The 22,780-nt window shown below is 36.9% G+C and overlaps 1 protein-coding gene across 1 annotated transcript in view; it reads right to left on the bottom strand.

Moving 5' to 3' along the window:
• Window positions 1-426: 426 nt before the first annotated feature.
• The window catches only part of 2mit, an 82,176-nt gene continuing 59,822 nt past the window's right edge, over window positions 427-22,780 (bottom strand). Inside the window, exons 2-3 of the mRNA XM_067762088.1 lie at window positions 19,495-22,765; window positions 427-6,721 (exon numbers count right to left, since the gene is read on the bottom strand). Coding sequence (XP_067618189.1) covers window positions 1,424-6,721; window positions 19,495-20,919 — 6,723 coding nt within the window. The 5' untranslated portion in view covers window positions 20,920-22,765 and the 3' untranslated portion in view covers window positions 427-1,423. The remainder of the gene's footprint in view (window positions 6,722-19,494; window positions 22,766-22,780) is intronic.

Raw genomic sequence — 22,780 nt, 5'->3', positions numbered from 1 at the left:
TAATTTGACGTAAAACTCCAACCGTTGAGTGGCAAAAAAATGTGGAGTGCGCGTTCAGAAAGTGATCACTCAACGACTGATCAATAGTTGTGTTTGCTGAAAGCACCTGAAGGTGGGTGTGACAGACGAAGGGAAAAAGTAGTCGAATTGTTCACCCAATCAAACCATTCCATACAAAGTATGATCATTGTTGGCCCTCTTGATTATGATTTACATGATTGATTGATTGATATTATTTCGCTTCTGAAGAGTTTTGTTCTTATGTTAAGAGTTGTCTACAAACTCAAAAGATCTCTCGGGTTCCCCCTGAAAACAAGTTCTCTTAAAAAGGTTGGCCAACAGTTCTTTCAGACTTACCAATTTTATAATGCTTAGGTGTTCCAATGCTTTATAAACAAATATATTATTTTTTAGTATATAGTTTATTTGTAATTTATTTGATTAAAATATTTTTTACATTTGTTTTATTTACTTAATTTTTTAGTTTTTTTTTTATCTTTATTTAATTATTTATTCTAAATTAAATTGAAAATTACTATTATTGTTTTTTGTTTTTCTAATTTACATATTATTCTTTTTTAATTCGGAAGATGTTTCTTAATTTAATTTAACTTTATCTTCTTCAATCTTACACACAGCATCACATATATTGTATAAGGTTGTGTAAACATATTTTTGGCTTTCTCCATTTCTGTTCAATAATAAATAATCTTAAACTGCTTTCTATATCTAATTATAATTTTTTATGCATTTCCTATCGCTAACACAATTGCTACTAACTTTACTTACTTTCGTACATATTTGCTTAATTATAAATGTTATCTTAAATTTTTAACACAATTAAATATTATTTGCTTCATTTGTTATTACCTCCGACCTCAGTTTCAACATTTCACTTACTTGTATTATCAGTAAACAACAGTAAGCAACTTACAATTGTCAGTTTAAAACTATCAACTATCAGTTTACATCTATAGCTGGTGTCAATTCTAAGACTATAACTGTCAGCTGTCAGTTTACAACTACCAACTGTCAGTTTACCCCTGTCAACTGTCTGTTTACAACTGTCACACCTGTCAACTGTCAGTTTACAATTGTCAACTGTCAGTTTACAATTGTCAACTGTCAGTTTACAATTGTCAACTGTCAGTTTACAATTGTCAACTGTCAGTTTTCAAGCCGCCAATGCCTTTTGTTTTTCAACTAATAGCTTACATTTATCATCTATATTCTGTAAACTATAAACAGCCAAATGTCAACGACCAAAGTTAAACTGCCTTAAGGTTAATTGTCAGCTGTCATAAAAATTTTTACACAATTTGTTTAAGCCCTCAACACCAATATTGCTGTACATCTTTTATCTTTCTCATATGCAGTTTGGCCTTTATGTGAATGGCGCATATTGTCGCTGAAACATCGATTGTCACCAAAGATCAAATTTACGCGCCGATGATGACGATGCCGACGTAAGCGCTCTACCGCCTGCACCCTTTTTGCACTTGCGCCCAGCACTTAGCAGGGCACTACTACCTTTGTTATCGCGCGGCTTAATATTTCGTTCACTGCACGCACTTGCCTCATTACCACCCAATCTAATACTCCCCGTCTCTTTTACTGTAACTGCAGATGCGTCTTCTTCCAAGTTTCGGTTGCTCGCTGACGCCACCGCCAATAACTCCATTGGCAGCATATCACTATGAATCATATCACTTGCCACACCACCACACTCACTTACCATTTCCACATAGAAGGCGCTATCATCAGCATCCATTATACCTGCAGTCGATGAGGAGCGTGTGCTGCTTAAACTACTGCTGCTATTGCATGAGCTGCAATCAACACCGGCGCTACCATTACTTGTTGTGCTGCTGTTGTGGTGCACTTTCGCGGCCGTTGAATTCTTTGCGTACGCGCCTATATCAAAGTTGCTTCGCGTCACGCGCTTTGTTGCTTGCAGCTCCACCGCTGAAGTCTTTTGCAATTCACGCACATGCAAATTGTGTAGTGGTGAACTATATGGTGCACGCTCACGGGTTCCATGATGCCAACGCGGTGGTGGTTGTTGTAGCCACTGCTGCTGCTGCTGGCGCGCTTCAATTTGTTGTCCACCGCCATTGTTGTGATAATGTAAAAAGCTATGTGCATCATCGTCGCCCGCACCTACATTAAATTGTAGCTGATGATGCGGTCGACGTTGTTGCGGACGCCGCCATGGTAATATATCACAACGATACACATGCATCAAACCAATCAGTAGCACAAAAAATAATGAACAAGATATAAGTATTACTAAGCCAGGATGTGCGGCGCTTGTGCCCATCTTGCGTACATCTAACAATTTTTGCGTTTGTAAATGTGTAGCTGCAGCGCCTTGCTGCGCGTGTGGCTCGCGCTCTTGTGCATGCACGCTCGCGCGTTGCTGATTACTAACCGAACTGAATGAGTGGTGCGCATTGCGCTCTTGTCCCACAACTGTGCGTTCCTCCTCCGCATCATCTAAGCGCGCATTGTGTATTGTTGCTAACAAGCGCTCATGACTGCGTCTTATAATTGGTGTATTCACAGTGCTGTGTTTGTGGTGTGGTGTTGCGCGTGGCGCTTCCTCAGCATGTTCAGACATGTCCGCTTCCTCTGTTTCCCATTCGTGCGCAATGTTGTTTTCGTTCATTGCATGCTTTCCAGCTAGGAACGCATCAGCTTGCATAAACGAAGCGCGTTCATGCAACACCGCTTCATTTTCGCGTGGTGTATTGAGTGTGTAGTGCGTTGTTATCGGCTGCTGCGGCTCATGTGTGGCATGTTTTGTTTGTATAGTCATTTTTCTCATAATCAACGTGGATTTACTTCTGCCATTTCCGATACCTGCGATTTCATCGTGTTTCTTTGTGTGCGCTCTACGAATTGAGGCGTTTAATGTACTCACTGCATCAGTTCTTTTTGTTGCTTTATGTTCTTCACTATTTATGCTGTCCATTGTGGTTTTAGCAGTCATATTTTCTATTTTTGTTGCTGTTGTCGCTCGTGTAACAAAAATGCCTGCCAAAATTTGCTTATCTGCCTCGTCACTGCCAATTCTTTTCTGCATTGGCGTCACATTTGTCTCAACGTTTATAGCTTCCGCTTCAGAGTGCTTTGTGTTAGGCGAGTTAATGTTGTTGCTCTTTCCGTTACTATTTATTGTATTGTCTGTCTGTGTATTCATTGCACTCATTTGCTCTCCCTCGCCTTTTGGTTGAGGATTTGCTTCTGTCGCTTGGCTTGTGGCCAACGCTTTATCGCTCATTGCACTCTTGTCTACAGCGTCTTTTGTTGTTGCTCTCATGGGTCGTTCTGTTGTTGTTGCTGTGTTCACAACACTCTGTGTGTTTTTTGTTGTTTTTGCTGCTGTTGCTTGCTTAAGTAATTCCGTCGCCGCCTCCACTAGCATATTCTCGCCCCGATGTTGCAACAATGGTGTACCAATTAAATGCCGATCTCGTACGTACAATTGTAACGGTTCATGCTTGTGTGGTGGTGGCAGATGTGTTGATGTTGTTGTTTTTGTCATTATTAATTTTGTTACATTCTCAATTTCTAGCTCATCTTTGCTTTTCTCCCACCTGCCACTCCCCTCACTGAGCTGCCGTTGGCCGGAAATATCGTCGTTTGGATAAGGATTTGCTCGTTTAAAATTATGTTGCTGCCAAAATTGTGTTATTCTTGTTGGTTTTGTTGTCAAATTTTGTTGCACTTTATAGCGGTCATAGTCGTTTTCGCTGTCATTACGAGTTAAATTCATAACTTGGCTCGGTATTTTGGCGGTCAGCGATAGCGATGGAATTGTTGTATGCAGCAGCTGGCGCGTTGTAAGTATATTTGTTATTGTTGTCGTTTGTGCATTAGATGTTGCTGTTGTTGTTGGCACATCATTATTTGTTGCAGGTATTTGCATATCAGTTTTTGCAGTTGGTATCGCATTTGTTCTTTCAAAGCCATCTGCTCCTCTTGCTATTATTTGAGCTCTACTCATTTGCAGGAAATTTGCTGGTACGGCCAAAGTTTTCAGGTTTGAAATAACTGTTGTGTTGCTACTTCTATCCATTTCCAATGATTTTACAAAACCATCGCGCGTTGTTGCGATTGTTCTGGTTGTAATACCTTCGTCTAATGCGTATTTTGTTGATCCATTTGGCTCTCGTTGCTGATTTGCGTAAATTTCTTTGGGTTGATTTAGTGGTGATGTTGCTACTGGATTAGTATTTAACATTGTTGTTTTTGTTGTGTTTTGTTTCAAGTACTGTTTTTGTTCAATTTGTTGTTGCGGTTGTTTCAGCTGCAAACTGTCATTCGCTGCTATACTTTTAGACGCATCTATTTGCTGCAAATCTGCGGTCCTTTCTGCTTTTCTATCAAAATCGTGTTTTTCTTCATATTCCTCTACTTTCTTCACATCTTGCGACGTTCGTCCCCTCATACTTGTCATTGCATTAACATTTTTTACTTTTTGTCGCATACTTTTAGGCGCATCAACATTTGTTGATATTTTTTCTGTTGTTTTTGTGATAAAGTCATATTTTGTACGATTGTTTTCTTCTTCCAACTGCTTTCCTCGCATTTGTTGCAAATGCCGCATCTTCATACTGTTCTCATCGTTAGCGCTTACACTTTTTACTTGCATACTTTTCGGCGCGTCTGTTTGTATGTTATCCGCTACAGTTATTTTTGTAGCTTTTGTTGTTTCAAAGACATACTCTTGTTGCATCTGCGTCTTTCGCTCGTTTGCGTCACTCATATTTTGAGTTTTCACTTCTTTTGCAAGCATACTTTCAGGCGCATCAACATTTTGTGTTATCTTTGTTCCCATTCGTGCTTCAAAATCGTATTTTCGTTCAAATTCTTGGTTTTTTTGTTTCACCCCTCCATTAATTTTCTTCGCTTCTACACCTTCTACATTACTTTTAGGCGCATCTGCTTGCATTGCATCCGATTCTGTTGCTAGTTTTTTTGTTGTTCGCATATTTGCTACTTCCTCATCGTTTACGTTTTGGCTGTATCGATTTATCATTGCCTCCGTTGTTATTGCTGTTTTCGCTATAATATCTTGCCCCAATAAATTGACTTTGGTTGACTGCCCAGTTCCTGTTTCTGCAACAGTTGCCGCAACTTGCAACGAACTTTTCGCCACTACCGTTGGCAAGTTGGTGGCCGTAGTACGTGGCGTTGCTGTCGATTTATTTGTTATTTGACTCTTTGTTGTTTGATAAGTTTGCGCTTCTTGCTGTATTGCTTTTTCTGTTTCTGCTGCCTTCTCTATGATTGCCGTTGTTGCTTGCGCCTTGCTGGCATTTGCTCTGTAATCAGATGCTGCTTCCGTGCGATAGTTTTCGAAGTTTATTGCTGCAGTTTTTGCTGCTTCGGTTTTTGCATTTGTTGCTACTTTCTCTTTTGTCTTTGTTGTTGCTTTCTGTGCAAGTTTTGTAATTGCTCCCCATTTAGCTCCTGCTGTAGTTTCAGCTATTTCATGCGTAAAATTCTTTTGATTAAACTTCAGAAATTTTGCCTCAGCAACTATCATATCCCTCATTTCCTTCTTCTCTCTTACCTCCACCACTACATTATCTTCGCTCTTCGTCTCGCTGCTGTTTATATCTCCAGCATTGATAATATATTGTTGCATACTTACAGGCGGTGCCTTTGTTGTTTTGCTATTTGATTTTTCACTTTGCTTTCGCATATCATCCTTTGGCAAATGTGAAGTTGCCTCCTCGCTTGTCTTGTGGTCCATTTTGCTACTTTCGAGCTCTATGGCACAAGCTGGTGGCGTTAGCGTGGGTGCAGCCTCTGCTAGTCGCTTATCGGTCATTTGTTTTCTAGCGCCACAATTACTTTTGAACTTTTCGAAAAAATTGTGCATCCTCACAAACTTTTTCTTCAATTCGTTGTTTGCTGCTGCTGCCTCTGTGCCAAATGTTAACTGTTCTGCAGACGCATCCTCCTTCACTACTGACACCCCCTCATCATCTGCCGATTGCAATTGTGCGTGCTGTTGACCTAGTTTATCTGATAACGCTCCACTCATGGCAATTATTTGCTCGATTCCTTTCTTACCAAAGCCAATGCGATTACTTCTGCTTTGTTGCTGCTCCTTCTGCTTGTGTTCTGCTTGCTCTTCCTCTACTCCCAAATCGCCCATAATACTGTTGCCCTCAATATTTAAGCTCTCTACTTCAGTGGTGCTTTTGTTGCTATTACTACTGATGCTACTAGCACGCTGCTCCACAATTCTACAAGGACTTGCCCACTCGGCAATACTCAGCAAATCACTGCACTTAATTGGATTCTCATCGAGTAGCAGGTCACGCAAACGTGGCAGCGTATGTACCATTGCTTGGCTAACGCCTCGTAATCCGGCAGCGCGTAAATTGAGTGTCAGCAATTTGGGCAATGGCAATGCTGGCAAATATAATAGTTTATTGCCTGAAAGATCGAGCGTTTGTAGATTGTTAAGTCCTTGAAAGGATTGTTCGTGTATATCCATAATTTCATTTTTTTGCAAGAAGAGATGCTGCAGTGAGGTGGGTAAGCTGAGTGGCACCTTATGCAGTTGATTGTGGTCGAGAAAAAGGGTTTCTAGTATTTCCAAACGTCCAAGTGCATCGTCTTCAATATCTTCGATGCGGCTATGTGAAAGGTCAAGATATTGGAGGAGAGGATAACTATCCAAATCACCGCAATTGATAATCTGCAAAGAGAAGAGGAAGAATGGTAAATGTATAAAAGGAATCAGTAATTAATAGAAGATTAGTTTGAATTGGTGAGAAAGAAGTTAACTGAATTTCTTAATATATTTGGCGAACTAAAGCAATTAGCAAAAGTGCTTACAACGAGTTTTATTTCTCTGAAAGATTACGCGGACATCTGCAAAATTCCGAAGATAATTTTTAAATTAACTTATTGGTGAGTAAATGGTTTTAAGGATAAAAGAAGTTAGAAGGGATGGAAGATGTAGAGTGATAGAGAGGAACCAAAATATGACAGCAATGACTGCCGCGTCTGCTAGTACGTCACCATTTTTACGTAGGAGCTGAGCGGTACAAAGCGCTGGAGTACGAATTTTAAACGCTATTCCTACTCCTACGTCTACCTCTACATCCCTTGAGGTAGGTTAGGTTCCCAAATACTCACTCGGATACATTTCTGTACCACTATATAGGATACATTTTGATAAGGCTATAAGTTTCGCCTCTGCAATAATGTTGCGCTAAGTTGTCTTTAGCTGCAATTTTGAAATTTTCACTTCGCACAAAATTGTGGTATTGTAATCGCCTTCTGTCCCCCATCTAGATTAAAAAAGGCTAGAGTGAGTGATAGCTACCTCGGTAGGCGACACTTGGATACCAAGAAGCTCTGTCTACACCACATAAAAAAACGGTGACAAAGCTGTAGCTACTTCGAAAATCGTTGCAAATAACACTGATTTCTACCCTGGACAAATCCTTCAATGGGCCGTTACCGAAAACCGTTCACTTAGTTCTTGCAAATGTGGATAGCCAAGACTAAATTGATTCGATGACTGCACCTCATCTTCCTCCATGCTGGATAAGTTGCATATTAAATGGCACCGCATGGACAGTGGACAGTACTGCAAACACCATTGATACATGAGCCTCTTTGTGTACCCAATAAACTCAACAGGCCGCCTAACATCCAGTTCCGGCCCGAGGTATATCGCCACCCTGCAAAAGTTAGTATGCACACGGGCCTTGCCTAATTGTCTCGATATTCGCATGAACAGCGGCAGACCACATTTGGTCAATGGAACTTCGAAATCCTACTCCGAGGGTGCGCATTATTCGATGTTCGCAGCAGCAGAATGTAGTGAGTTCAATTGTTGTTTCCACAAGACCAACAATCTTGTCCACCTTGGGGTTAAAGTCGAAAGACTTATTGTGATTTTAGGGCGGGGCAGTGATAACATATCATACATGATATCCCTTAAAATTATTTCCATCTAACTAGCCGTAGTCTCAGGCGGCATGTACTAGGGGATAAACTTCATATCGTACGAACAAACCCAATGACACGACTTCGCGCTCCGCTTTGCTTTCCTCTACCTCTTCGGTAATACTTCCAGATAACTTTTGTACTCACGGCTTGCTTCGACCATTATTCAGGTGGACAGCGTCACCCTCAAGCCGTCGGAAAAGCCAGGTCCCGACCGGAGTATCGTACAAAATGTTTTTATTTGAAAATTTAAGTCTTCATACGATTTTCCGCTCACCTCTACTTTGGGCCAAAAATCCACCACCTCGAGTGTAACGTTAAGGCCGATATGTTGGCAAAGGAGGGTGCAACACTCGCTGAAACAACAATATACGTCCCAATCCGTTTGAGAGAAATTAAAAGGAGACAGAAATTGCATATGATCCATCAAGCAGGAAAGGCGTGGACAAAAGCGCGGGCTGCAAAATATCCAAGATCATGTGCAAAGCCTACAATGTTAGACTCACAAACTTGCTGATATCTCTGAAGAGAGAAGACTTAAGGCTCACGATGTGCATACTAACTGGACACTACCTTCTGGCTTCACAGGCTTATAAGTTAGTCCTCCTCAGTAACGACAGGCGAAGGAAGTGCTAGCTGCAGGAAAAAACGGTTGCGCACGTTCTGTGTGTGTGTCCTGCACTCGCCAAAAGGACGAAGTTATTCTATGACATAAGTCCTGGTACCTGATTGGGGCTCTTCCGTTTGGTCGTCAAACACTTTCTGGTAACACGATGGGCACATTCAGTCTATGTGAGGTCTTCATTTACCGGCCAGTTCAACCTAACCTTACATAAGGGTCCCACGCCTTGACTTTTTAATCATTTTGTTTTGCTGACATATATTAGATCTATTTGCCGTCATCCCTTCACAAATATGGTTTGCATACAAGCCGGTTTCGGCGTTGTGTCATCTTCAGTGCGATTATATTGTCTCGCTCAACAAGGAGTCAAGGAAAATCTTTGCAATAATATATCATATTTTAGCCGCCTTTGTGACTGACTCATCCTATAACGACTCGACGGATTGTGATGATATTGCATACACATAGCCAACAGACTGAATGATTTTACGACTATATATTTTTCAAAGGAACGGAGCTCCACTCCCCTCTTTGATTATGATTAATTTCCCCAAGAAATTCGCTTTGGGCTAAGAATACTGGACTTTTGTGCTGAGATAAAAGCTTTTGTGTGCTTAATTTTATATAGAATTTTAAGTGGTTAATGAAAGTGTGGCAAAAAAGTCACTGCAAAGTCTACAAATATCTCAATTCATAGACAAATAATACACAAAAAGAGTTGAAGCGGAAACAAAGCCAACGGCAATTTGCCCTGCTCAAACTGCTTGTAATCATGGGTCGTCTAGCCACCTCGCAAGCTCTCTAAGAGTCAATTTACACAGAATTCTTTTGCTCAGACTTTAAGTATACCTAAACTTTTATCTTCGCTTTACACTCAACAAGCTTTGTGTAGCAAGACCGCACCTAAACCATGCATTGAACTCTTCCGAAAGCTAAGTAGAAGGATTCTTGGTATATCCGTTTATACATGATTTTGTTTGCTTTTACATTAAGACACAGATACCATGTAGTACTCATCCTAAAAATTGCACAATGTTTTCATGTCACAATAACAGACTCTTTATTGTCGCCTCTGCCTTTGAAACCGACGTCGCCGCCACCACCATTTCATTGTTATTATTGTTAGAGTTTTGACGATTATCCCTGTGATGGCTTTGTTTTTGTTTTCTCTACGATGTTTTCTATTTGCGTTACTCTTTGAATCGGCTTTATGAATACACATGAACATACAGTGGAGAACACGAAAATAGCAGTGACAATTTTTATTAAATTTCGTCAATTAAATTCTTATTTTGTTCTTGAATTTTGTAACTGAAAAAATGTCAACAAATTCAGGACCGTAAACTAGGCAAACGAATCTCAAAAACGTTTTCGAAAGAATTCGAGAAAATGTTGCGAAAATTTTGAACTTTCTATTTATAGTTTTTTTTTACCTTATTGTGTATGCAGTTGTATTTTCTATAATATAAGAAATGAACGTCAACGAATTTTGTTATGCAAACTATAAAAACTATGCAAACAAATTTCAAATAAAATTTTGAAAACTCAAAATTCTAAAAAATTCTGCGAATTGTTTTTTTTGAATTTTTTCGAGTGTGCAGGTTTATTTTCGATAATTTAAGAAAGATACTTCCCTGAATTAAGCTATGAAAGTATCGTAAACAAGTTTTCGAAAAATTTCAAAAATTCAAGACAACTTTACGAAAACTTCGAACATTTTATTTGGATTTCGATTTTTTTGAGATCATGCAAACCACTCTCAAAAAAGTTTTCGAATTTGGCAGCTGAAACTATGAAACTATCTCGAACAAGTCTTCGAAATATTTCGAAAATTCGAGAAAACTTTACGAATATTTCCAACATTTTATTTGGTTTAAAATTTTTTTTTAAATCCTGCAAACCAATCTCAAAAACATTTTCGAAGAAGTTCGAAATTTTCGAACTCTTTATGTAAGTTTTCTTCTGGTTTTATTTTCGATAGTTTAAGAAAAAACTTTTTGAAATTTTTTAACTGAAACTTTACAAACCAATCGCAAAAATAATAGCGGATTAATTCCAAAATTCGAGAAAACTGCGAAAATTTCGAAATTTTATGTACAGTTTTTGCATTTTATTTGAACGTAGAGTTTTATTTTCGATATTTTAAAAAACTTCTATAAATTTTGCAAATGAAACTATGTAAACCGATTTCAGACAAGATTCAAAAAATTAAAAAACTCCAGGTAAACCTACGAAAATTTCGAACTTTTTATTTAGGGGTTTTTTGTAGTTTTTTTTTTGGGCATACATTTTTATTTTCGAAAGTTTGAAAGAACGTCTATGAATTTTGTAACTGAAGCTATACAAACCCATCTCCAAAACGATTTCGAAAAAATTTAAAAATTCAAGAAAATTTAAAATTAAAAATCAACTTTATTTTAGATTTTTTTTTTGGAAATTTTTTGTGCGTTCAGTTTTATTTTCGATAATTTAAGAAACCTCTATGAATTTGGTTAATAAAACTATACAAATCAATCTCAAACACGGTTTAAAAAATATTCTACGAAAAACTTCTTATTTCAAATTTTCTGAATATGCACTTTTAAAGCCCAATATATTTAATTCAAGCAAAGAATAAGTTAAGGGTCTCTTAAAATTAGCATTGATTTTTGACAATTTTTTTCACAAGGATGTTTCAGATTCTGTTCCGTATTAAAATCAAACTTTTGTATGAAAGAAAATATAAAACACCCTTCGAATTTGGAAAAAAACTTGTTTTAAATCAATGCGAATTTTGATTGACCTATTTAAGTACAAGTTATAAGTCAATGATTAAAGCCTATGCGGCTTCAAAACAGCAAACTGAAGAAAATGCAAATAACAAGTTTGAATTTTTTCGAAAACGTTTTTGAGGTTGGTATGCGTAGTATCAGTTACGAAATTCGTAGACATTGTCTCCTAAATTATAGAAAAAAATAAAAGAGATTGCTAGCAAAATTTTAAAAAATTGCCACTGCTATTTTCCTGTTCGGTGCTGTACATAGCGACTCTTATTTAAATACTAGCAGGCATTTTTGTATGTTTGTTTTTCGTTTGGCTGGTTTGTTTGCATACTTACTCTTCAGCTTCAGCTTCAGCGTTATCCTTATTATCCTTATTCCAATTATATGGAATTATAAATGCCTTTTGGCTATAGCCATACAGACGCCTATGCACTAGCAGCAGCACCCCCCTCTCCCATACATGTAATATTGTGCTGCTTGGTAGGCGTCAGGCAGTTAAGTGGCAACCAACGGGTGTAAAAATTTTCTCATGTACAGTGTCTTCCATTTAGCTTCAAGCTCTTCAAGCGTTGCTTGAACATATTTTTCCCCGATTAATTGTTGTTGCGCTTTCTTTAAGCTTTTATTGCTGTTGCTGATCTTATTATTTCAGGCTTGCGTTGAGATTTTTCGCTATTGTAGTAAGTTTGCACTTTGCGGCTTAGTAGCAGCTAAATTATTTGTTGTTGTTGTTTAAAATATTGTTGACTCCATGGTTAAGGTGCTATGCACATGTCAGAGCTGTTTATTCGTGGTTAAGATGATTATGCTGTGGTTTTAAATTTAAGTAGCTATTTTTTTCATGTTTTGCTTGAAGCAGATTGTGCAAAAATCAAATATTATATTGTTAGGATTAGCTGAGAGAGTTATAAAATGGTAGCCTTCATCTGCGTCTCCGACCGCACAAGGGCAATAAAAGTTAGAATTCCATTGTTCTATTTTAAATAAGTCTTATAACGGTTAACAGGGCTCAATCAATCTGTTTTGCAATGCTTTTCATCGAAACTACATTGGAGTGTACATATTCTAGGAACAGCCTCTCTCCTTTAGCCTTCTTCTTCTATCTTGGTTTGAGTAGAGTCGTTGCAGCCGTATTACTATGAAAAAGATTTATTTTTATGTCGTCGTCCACCCTTAGGTTTTCATTCGTTTTTATTTTCTCCCGCTTCCACTACGTAATTCTTTCTCACCCCTTTCCTCTCTCTCCTCCTAACACTGCCGTTCCCCCTTTTTTTACCTATTCACGTCCCTGTTGTTGTAGCGATAAAGATACTCGCCAAAGGTTTTAGAGAGTGCTATCTATGTTGATGACCCTTTGCTGGATACGTTCCGGTAAAAAGCATCTTTAAAGAACAAGCCCAACCATCTCGGGAAAGATTTAATATGGCCATATTGAACCTAGTAGGCCATCCCGCCCCCACACCCTATTTTCATAAGGAACTTGAGGTCGACTGCTAAAGAAACAGGATTCGCCACGTGTAGCTGAGGTTTTTAGTTTGGTTAGAAAAGGTATAAATTCCGCTGGCATCCCCTTGAATCATTTGGGTATTTAAGTCGTGCCTTGCGACATGCGTACCTGAGCGGTTATATTCTAAGTCCCTTAACCCGATGGGGGTACCGTTTTATTCTCCGCCATTTTGCCCTCTTTCTCTGTGCCCCAACTCTGTTACACTACTTCAATTTCTCACATTTCTTATACCTTTTCTTCTCTGTGTATTCGTAGAGAGGGTGCTCTCTTTTTCCTTCTCGATCTCGCTCCCAAACATAATAATTTTTAACAGCTCGATCAAAAAAGTTACAACAACCTTAGCAAAAGGATACTTAAGAACCCAAGTGCAGGCAAGCCACATAGCACATGATCGTTAAGGTCTGTACCTCGTAAACCCGGTTTGGTTGATACTTCTATGCTACCAACTAGTCCCTCCCTAGTCACTGTAACATAACAGTCGCAAACCCTAATTTTTTTCCTATGGTGGGAGCAGCTAAAATCTGAGATTGGGCAAAGCTAATTCAAGTTTTGCAAGCTAAGCATACACTGCAAAAAGTAAAAGCAAAACCCACCACTTGTTAAATACCGCTTTAATTGCCCAGGGGCAAAGTGAGTGAGTAGGAAAACTTGCTGATTTTTCAATTTCAAGTTTCTTGTATTCTAATTTCTTTCATTTACTTAATTTTTCCTTTCGCTTTCATCATTTGTTTTACATGTTTAATGAATTTTCTGTTGAGTGAAATCGTTTGGATTTGTTTTGTTTGTATATCGTATTGACTTTGAACAAATAGCTACTCTAGTCATAGAGGCGCCAAAGTTTATGTCTTAATATCTTACAAACCCTTCGTCTTTACTAGCCATGAAGCGTAAAAATAATGAGCAACATAATGTTTTGTTAAGATTTTAAGTCCTAAACGAAATATAAGCAATTATTTCGCATTTAACTCGATATTCATTAAATATTTAAATAAGGATTCTTGAAAGTATTTACTTTGTCTGTGGGTTTAGTGTGCATTCGGTCGAAAAAAAGGGAGGCCATTTTTGAATAATTTAAGCGCTATAATTTGAGCAAGTTATAAAAAATAGCAGAAAATATAAAGGTCATGCGGGAGGAGCGAATACCGACAGTAAAATTTAATATAGAAAATTTATAAAATTTTAAATGTTTCACATTGTCGGTAGGCTAATTTGGCATCAGCTTAAATCCCAAAAAAAAAACTGCGCAATATTGTATAAAAAAATGTAATTCTAAGCGAATATTTCGTGATTTTTCTGTGCCTTTTGTTACCATTCGAACTACTGAGCTTTCTAACAAATAAACGCAAATGTTCTGTATATAAAATGTTTTTGTTTACAGCACTACTATGGTAGTATATCTTCGCAATGCAATGTATTCGCATTATTCACTTTCATACTCTCAGTTGCCTCGTTCGGCCATTTTTCTCAGGGTGCGAACTTATCGCGAACACCCTTCTCTCGATTAGTTGTTTATTTACTTCTTTCATTCGTTTTTTGTCATATTCGCGTTCTTTTATGTGTGGCTAATGTCATCTGCGCTCTTTGTTGCTGTGTAACTGTGTGTGTAATAAAGTCCAAGTCAAGTTGTCTCATATGCAATTGCTGTTGTGCTTGTGCACCATTTATTTACTAGCAGCATAGTGAGGTGTCGATATTGCCAATATTCGCCATTGCGAATAAAACAAAAGTTTCATTTTATTTAAAAAAAGTTTCTTTCGATATGAAAAAGCTTCATTTGTTAAAAAAAAAAAAGTTTCTTTTGACTTGAAAAAAGTTACATGTGAAATGAAAAAAACTAAATTTTACTTAAAACAAGTTTCATTTGATTTGAAGAAAGTTTCATTCGATTAAAAAAGTTTAATTTGACTTAAAAAGGCTTCTTTTGATGTGGAAAGAGTTTCATTAGACTTGAAAAAAGTTGTATTTGACCGGAAATGCTACCATAAACAGTCAGCGAACTCTAGATATAGCGCTGTACTAACAAAAACTGGCTTATATCGTACCAGAATTTCATCTCCGATCACAGATATATAAATTTCTGTTTCTTATGAAATTTCGTACTCCTGCAGTTTACATAAATAGGAGACGAAAATATTAATTCAAAATCTAACAAATTAGCTTCTCACTGCCCGCTTAGAGCCACCATATCAAGGCTTGGTTACCCCGCATTCCTTGCCACGAATTCAGTGGCATTATTTTAGGACCTAACTTTGAAGACCTTACGTTTCTTCAAAAGTAAGCTGATTGTCAAGTCATTACCTTAGCAGATTGCATAGCTCTCACCGCAACCGGAAAACATATTAAGACTCGTAGACTAGGTGGAACAGACAGCATTAATCATCGTAAAAGAAAGTGAAATCAAAGTTAAACCTACGGGGACTTTTAAACCACAGAAAATTGAAAATTCACCATTGAATTGCAACAGACAAGTCGAGCAGGGTTCTTGAAAGTCCATAACTGCCCTTCACGACCCTAAGGTACTCATAATTAACTGATTGTACATCGATGCATTCGGTTTGGTGTCCAAAACTCGGTAGAGACAGCATAGCCAGCAGGATAATCCGAGTACAGTGGTCGGTCGAAAAATATATACTCTAAGGGCACTCCGCTCGACACTCACAAAAGCTAATGGGGTTTCTCGACCCCGGGCGAGTTGTAGTGCAGGTAAACTGAATGCCATCCGAACTGGAGTGCCATCAAATGGCCATACCAGTATTCTGAGCGGGATAGAAATTGTTTACTTGAACCAGATTGTACAACTGTGAACCACTCCATAGCCAAGATCACGTCACGAACTGGACAATATTTGTATTCTATACCTAGAATAAATGGTTATTTAACTTGATGGCAATGCGAGCAATGGTATCTACTCTAAGGCTCATATGTTCTCTTTAAGTATATAGCTACCAGGATGCAAAGTCATTCATTTAGCACTAACAACAGCTAGGAAGTTCATTTGATCAAAGAATCCCACGTTCGTAGGTATTGACTTTGACAGGAAGGCGGCAAACAAGGCGCTTCAGGGCAGGATCAAGCCAGATAGACACTGGATAAGCAAGAGCAAATAGTTCTTAAATTTTTTTCCACTTTTGCGTGGGTCGTATCTGTACAAATTTTCAGTGAAAGCAATCGTCCATAATATTTACACAAATTTTTTTAAGTATTCTATAAATGAGTTACGCTCTATTAATCAGCTAAGCATATTGATGTATGTACACTACTGCTCATATTTATAGGTACAACAACGAACAAGATTTTATCCTTTTCCCTTAAGGGTTAAAGCGTAAATTAAAATGTGAAGCTGGGACAGTGCTAAAAAACTTCTGCAACAAAAAAACTCAACAAACTCATGAAAAGTTTTGAATAACATTAAATTTGGGCATTATATTTTATTGATTGCGATACAGAATTGCATCCACCGAAATTTTGCTAAATTCATAAAACTGTAGTTTGTGTAAGTTTGCCTTTTTTAACACGCTTAAATTAATTTTACTTCTATGTATGTAACTCTGCTTTTTTATATTGAATAATAAAGAAAACATGATACATATGCGTACCGGTACCCGTCTTCCCAGATGGTACAGATATGTTTGCGTGTAATCGGTTGGTTTTTGAAAAAGCAACCTGCGTTATTTTATTTTTTAGGTAAGACTGCTTTCAGCTAAACTTTTCAAAAGGCCACAAATAAAAAAGTTTCAAGTAATTCCAGGGAACAATTTTAAATCTTGTTCCTTATAATGTGAACAGTAGTGTATTGACATAAATCGTTATACTTCTGAAATGTGCGTGTGTGAACTCATGCGTGCAACATCGATATTTGCTCCATAACCAATATTGTGGCCTTCAATTGCCCCAATTTTATAAGTTCGATTTTATATGCACATTCGCCGCTATGTACTATTTTCCATTGTTGTTTCACAGTATATTTTGAAATTTCTATTTTTAAAGCTCACTTGTGCTTGTGCTCCCATTTTATGTTTTAAATGCTGTAAAAGCTTAAAACATGTGCGCTTCCTTGGTTGCGCCCACTCAATATAGAGCTTTTCACATACAGCTGCGAACACGAAAATAGCAGTGGTAATTTTTATAAAGCTTCGTAGTAATTGAATCCTTCTTTATTTTCGATAATTTAGGAATTTTTTTTATGAATTTGGTAACTACATCTATGCAAGCAATCCCAAAAAAATATTCAAAAATTTTCGAATAATCGATAAAGTTTTCTTGACAGAATTTGAAATTTTTTATTAACAATTTTCTCAATTTTTTTGAGTATGTAGTTTTGTAACCCAATCAATTTTATCCTAAGAAAGTACAGGTTATAGGTTTCTCAACCTATTGATTTTTGACAAACTTGTTTTCAAGGTTCGAAACGAGCTCAAGGCCAGAACAATAATTTTGTAATGATTATTGGTTTTTTAATTTTTCTATAATTGAAAAATTGTATTTTGTTTTTGGAATAGTAGGTAGAAAATTTTTCAGACAACCTGTCATAGCTGCGCAGATAGATCCATTTCGAAGGGTGCTAAGCCTTCATCGCCAGTACGCTTTAGGCACGCTGCGCTAACCATTTAGCTATTCAGCGGTGTTTGGTTTGACTGATAAATTACAAACTTTTTTTTCGAAAATTATTTCGGATTTTCTTCCCTATAAAAAATAATGCTATGCGTCGTATGGATGAAAATCTGATAAGTCCTAAGAGAAAATTTAAAAAAATCAATGCGAATTGGAGTAAAATTGATTGGGACAAAAAGCTGAATACATAATCAAAAAATTCAGAAAACTCGAAATGAAAAGTTTGAAATTTTCTCTAATTTTTAAATTTTTTCGAAAAGGTTTTTGAGACTGCTTTGCAAAGCTTCAGCAAGCAAAGTTGTCAAGGTTTTTTCTTAAAATGTGGAAAATAAAAGAAGGATATTGATTTTAGGCAATTTGATTAAGATCTAAACCTTTTTTCTTTCCGGCTGTTGTGCCGCGAGCACTGTAGGATTATTTCGTACAACTTTCGGGTAGTTTCAAAACCATTTGGCATTGTTTTAAGGATTATTTCCAGACTATTTTGGGGATCGTTCTAGGACTATTTTTTGATGAGTTCAAGATCATTTTGGGATTATCTCCAGACTATTTTGAGTTTATTTTAGAGATCATTTTGGAACAGATAATTTTTGGTTTCTTTATGATTTCACGATTGTTTTCATAAATATAACGGGACTAATTCAACATTGTGTTCGATACCATTTCGAAACTACCACCGGATTACTTCGGTATTCTTTGGGGACTATTTTACGGATTGTTATAGGACTACTTTGGTATTTTCGAGACTTTTTCGGAATTGTTTGAGTATCATTTCGAAGCAATAGTTTTTTTAGCGTCTTTTAGTATTTTTTTGGTAACGTTTCGTAACTATTTCAGGATCATTTGAATACTATCATTTAATCAATATAGAATTAATCTGGATTTTTGTTTCAGTACCGTTTCGGGAAAAATTTGTTTTCGATATAGTTTCCGAGTGTTTTTGCATCATTTTAGAGTTGTTTTGGGATAATTTAAGTACTGTTCTTGGAACTGCCTCAGTATTATTTTGGAACTGTCTAACGATTATTTCGCTTCTACTTATTTTTGAATAGTTTCGTGTCTATTTGATGTTTATTTAAAGGATCATATCGGACACGCTTCTGCAATACTTTCTTTGTCAATTCGAAATTGTTTTCTGGATAATAACGGAAGTACATACTTGCAAATTACTTTCGCAATTACTTTACGTGTTATTTTAGGACTACTTCGGGCATATTCGGGATCACTTCTGAACTATTTCGGGGTAGTTTAAGAGGTCCTTTCAGAACTGCTTTATGACAATTTGAAAATAATTTTAAGATTGTTTTTGGTGCTACTTCTTAGGTCGTGTCGGTTTTATTTCGAGAGTGTGTTTGGATCAAACAGGGATTGGTTCTGAATCGAAAACACTCTTTCGGATAAATTTTGGATTATTTAAAAATCCCTTAAGAACTGCTTTGGGACAATTTCAGAATGATTTCCAAACTTTTTTCTTGTTTCTGGAATCGTGTCGAATTTATTTCAAGACATTGTATGGATCAAACTGGGATTGGTTCTGGATCATGTCTTAACTGTTTCCAAATTATTTCGAAAGGACTCTTTGTGGGGGTATTTCTTAGTTATTTCAGGTTTTTTTTTGGAGTTTCTTCGGAAGATTTAAGTTTTGTTTTCTGGACTATTTCAAAGCTATCTTTGGATAATTGCAGCATTATTTTCGAAATAGTCAGACGATAGTTTCGCGATGGTTTTCGCTGTAATCTGAGGGATATTCGAGCGCGTGGTAGTGAAATAAAGCCCAACGATTTCGTTTGTTACGTCCTGTTATGTAAATGAATAAAGACACAGGGGCGCCACAGGTATTCCAATCGACTACCGAGTTTAGCAGCAAATGAACGAACGGACTATACTGCATTCAACAGAACCGACTTAGAGTGACCCATACCTACTTCTTATTCTAGGTTTGAATCGCTTTGCTCAACCAAAATAACTATTATGCTAGAAACGAAAACTGCTTCGTGCTAACTACTCACCTTCAACCAATTATCCGTCAATTTGAGTGTCCTCACAGATTGGGCCAACGCTGCTGGTATTTGACATAAGCCCGTGCCACTTGCATCCAATTCCTTCAAGCTCCATGATGCAACAAATTCCTGCATAGCTGTACCCACTTCAGGATTGTAAGCGATTGAGAGACGCACCAAATCGGGTATACCCTGCAATGCACGTATTGCCTCGCCATGCAGTTGATTGTACGACAAATCGAGATATTGTAAATTTGGTAAAGATAAAAATGTTTCATAATCAATATCGCTAATATTATTATGACTCAAGAGTAATGTATTTAAACTGAGCAAATTGTAGAAAGTCTCACGATAAATAGTACCAATGCGATTGTTAGCCAAATTCAAATATTTCAAATTATGCATGCGTTGCGGAAAGAAAGCCGTCTCAAGTTCTGTAATGTGATTACAAGAGAGATCGAGCGTCTCCAGCGCGCTCAGCATGGAGAGATTAAGATGAGAAAGTTGAGTGATTTGATTGCCGCTCAAATGTAGTTCATGCAAGGTGGTGCTGCTAATATTCATTGCATATGTGATTTGATTGTTATTAAGATTGAGTATTTGTATTGTACTCGCCGCGCTCTCTCTTCCATGCAATGGTATTGTTGTTAGTGCATTATTAGCAAGTTCAACATGCCGCAGCGCTGTAAAAGCGCTCAAATTCAGCATTTGCAAACGATTATTACTCAAATCTAGCTCATAGATCGCACTGCAATCACCATGATAATCGTGCTCAGCATCATACCTGCGTAACTGTACGTGGTTGAGCGTGAGCGTGTGTTGTGCTGGTTTTTCTGCTGTCACTGCTGTTGTCGTTGCGGTGTTAGTTAGTTCTTGTAGCATTGGTGCCGCTCTCCTTACAACTTCATGCACTGGTTTATAAGAACGTTTCTGATAGTAACGTGCGTTATCATGTCTATAGTTTGGTTCGTTCTCATCGCGTAATATACGGTGTATTGTTTCGTAAGATAGCCGTTTCAATTGGCTGCGATATAACTTTAGGTGATCAATAGGATCGTTTGCTGTTGCATGATTAAGTGGCGTTACGACGTTAACAGCTTGCGCATGATTTTCCGGTTGCATTAGCAGTTCATCGTCATTAATTAGCAGCTTGAGTTGTGTATCCAATTTGGGAGCTGCGTGCGTGCTTGCAGCGCAGAGGAAGAATATAAATGCTACTGAGAGCGAAATCATACTCAGAGTGTTTGGTTTGTAGGAGCGTATTGCAGAGTGTTGCGGAGAGTGGTCTACTTTCCGGCGCATTTTATAACTCGTTCGCATTATGTTTGTAGTAGAAGTTTCTGTCGCTTTTGTTTTAAACTTTAAAGTTTTACTTTTACTGAAAATTTTAACAATTTTTATTTTACTAATGGAGGTTTTCACTTTAGTATTCATTCAGTATGCATTTCATACCTGCGCCTAAAATTATATGCATTTTTTTTTTGTTATTTATATATGTGGCTACAGCTGTAGTTTCTTATCATTATGTTTTATTTCCATCAAAACTTTTAAAAAATTTGGCTATATAAAAATATAACCGTTTAGATCTCTTTTGCTTCCAGCGCCTAAAAGTATGTTATACTAAATTCAGATATTTCGCTCTTGTTTTGGCTGACATATAGTTTTTTAACTAATTATAGTACGCACTTGTAAAAAAATTATATGTTTATGGTCGAACTTTAATTGTTGCTTATGCCTTTGTGTATGCAATGTCTTAATGCAATTTTGTATTTGTTTACTTTGGAATGCATTTTGTTTATTAAACACAGAAAATTAATAAAAAATGATTTAGCACAACTTTTCTTTTCTTAAACTCTTCAGTTTACTAAAAAAATTATAACCCTGGCGCTCACTTTAATACTTGGGCCTAAAAGTATGCAAATTTTGGTAGTTTGTATTTTTAAATTTGGCAACTGTTATGTATTTGTTACTGGTGTTTACTTTCAGCTCAGTTTTTTTCTTTATTTATTGCTCTTCATCACTCGAACAGCGCTCCTAAACTGATGCTAACTTTTGAGTATCTTATAAATTAAAATTTTTATGTAAAATATTTTATTAGTCTTTGAGTTTTATGCAGTTACTTAATGTTTTTTCCAAGTGAGTCTTTAATTTTTTAACCTCGTCACTTTGAGAGCCTAAAAGTATGCTGCATTTTTGTGTAAATTTGGCACATTTAACTGCTTTTAATAGACACTCCCGTATTGAGTTTTCTTTTTTTATTTTTCGCTTTTGACATTTATTTTCTTTCAGCTTCGCAGTTACATGAAAAGACACACGAAAACTCTTCTGCTCTAAAAATGTGTGTCACGTTTTACTATTTCACTTTCATTGCACATACCAACAATACATGAAGTCAAACAATTATCCAAATATATATTCAAACTTTCTTTCGCTGTATTCTCCTGCCTCTCTGTTATTAGTACGATATTCTATTTAGCAGCGGTAATTTTTCTTCTTTTATATGAAATTTTCATTTGTTGATCCGCAGGCATTTTCCTACGTTGTTCCACATGCGTTCATTTCCGTATCCCCCTGCTGCTCCGCAGTAACTTATTTTTACATAATTTTTTTCGCCTACTTTCTCTTGTCCATTGAAGCTGTCACATCTATTTGTTAACCCAGCCGCTCATTTGGCGCATACAATTGAATTAGGTCGCCTTTCGCTTTAATTCGTATCTTCTTCCAGGCGCTTTTACTCACGTACGCTGTAGATGTCGCTGATATTGCTGTTGTCTATTGAAATTTTATTTGTTCTAGCCGTTTTCATGGAGATATTCGTTTGCACTTTTTTCTCATTTCAATTTTATTTCTTTTCTTTAACTGTTAATTTGTTTATGTCAAATGCTCGTAAAATGCGCATAAGAAACACAAAAAAAAAATGTTCTTGTCTACGCGCCTAAATTTATGCCATGAAAAAATGCTTGCTTTGCTGCTCGTTGACGTTTGATTACATTTTAAAAATGTCAAGTGCTTGTTACTGGTTTTTAATGTCGCTTGTTATCTCTCTAATAGCTTCTATTTTAGTTGCTGTTATTTATGTTTTTAGTTGCTTTGTTGTTTTTGCCTGCGTTTGTTTTGGCATAATGCAGCATCATTACGACGTGTTACAATGCCTTTTTTTGTTGTAGCTTCGTATTTTTTGTGTGCTTGTTTGTGAAATACCATCACACATTTTGTGAGTTTTATGGGCTTTTTCTTGTTTTATTTTTGCAGCTGTAGCTTGTCATTACTTTAGCTGAATCTGTAACGAAATGGG

Source organism: Eurosta solidaginis, chromosome 1 (genome assembly GCF_040869045.1).
Source record: "Eurosta solidaginis isolate ZX-2024a chromosome 1, ASM4086904v1, whole genome shotgun sequence".
Classification (NCBI taxonomy): domain Eukaryota; kingdom Metazoa; phylum Arthropoda; class Insecta; order Diptera; family Tephritidae; genus Eurosta; species Eurosta solidaginis.
This window is presented reverse-complemented; position numbering and strand designations above follow the sequence as displayed.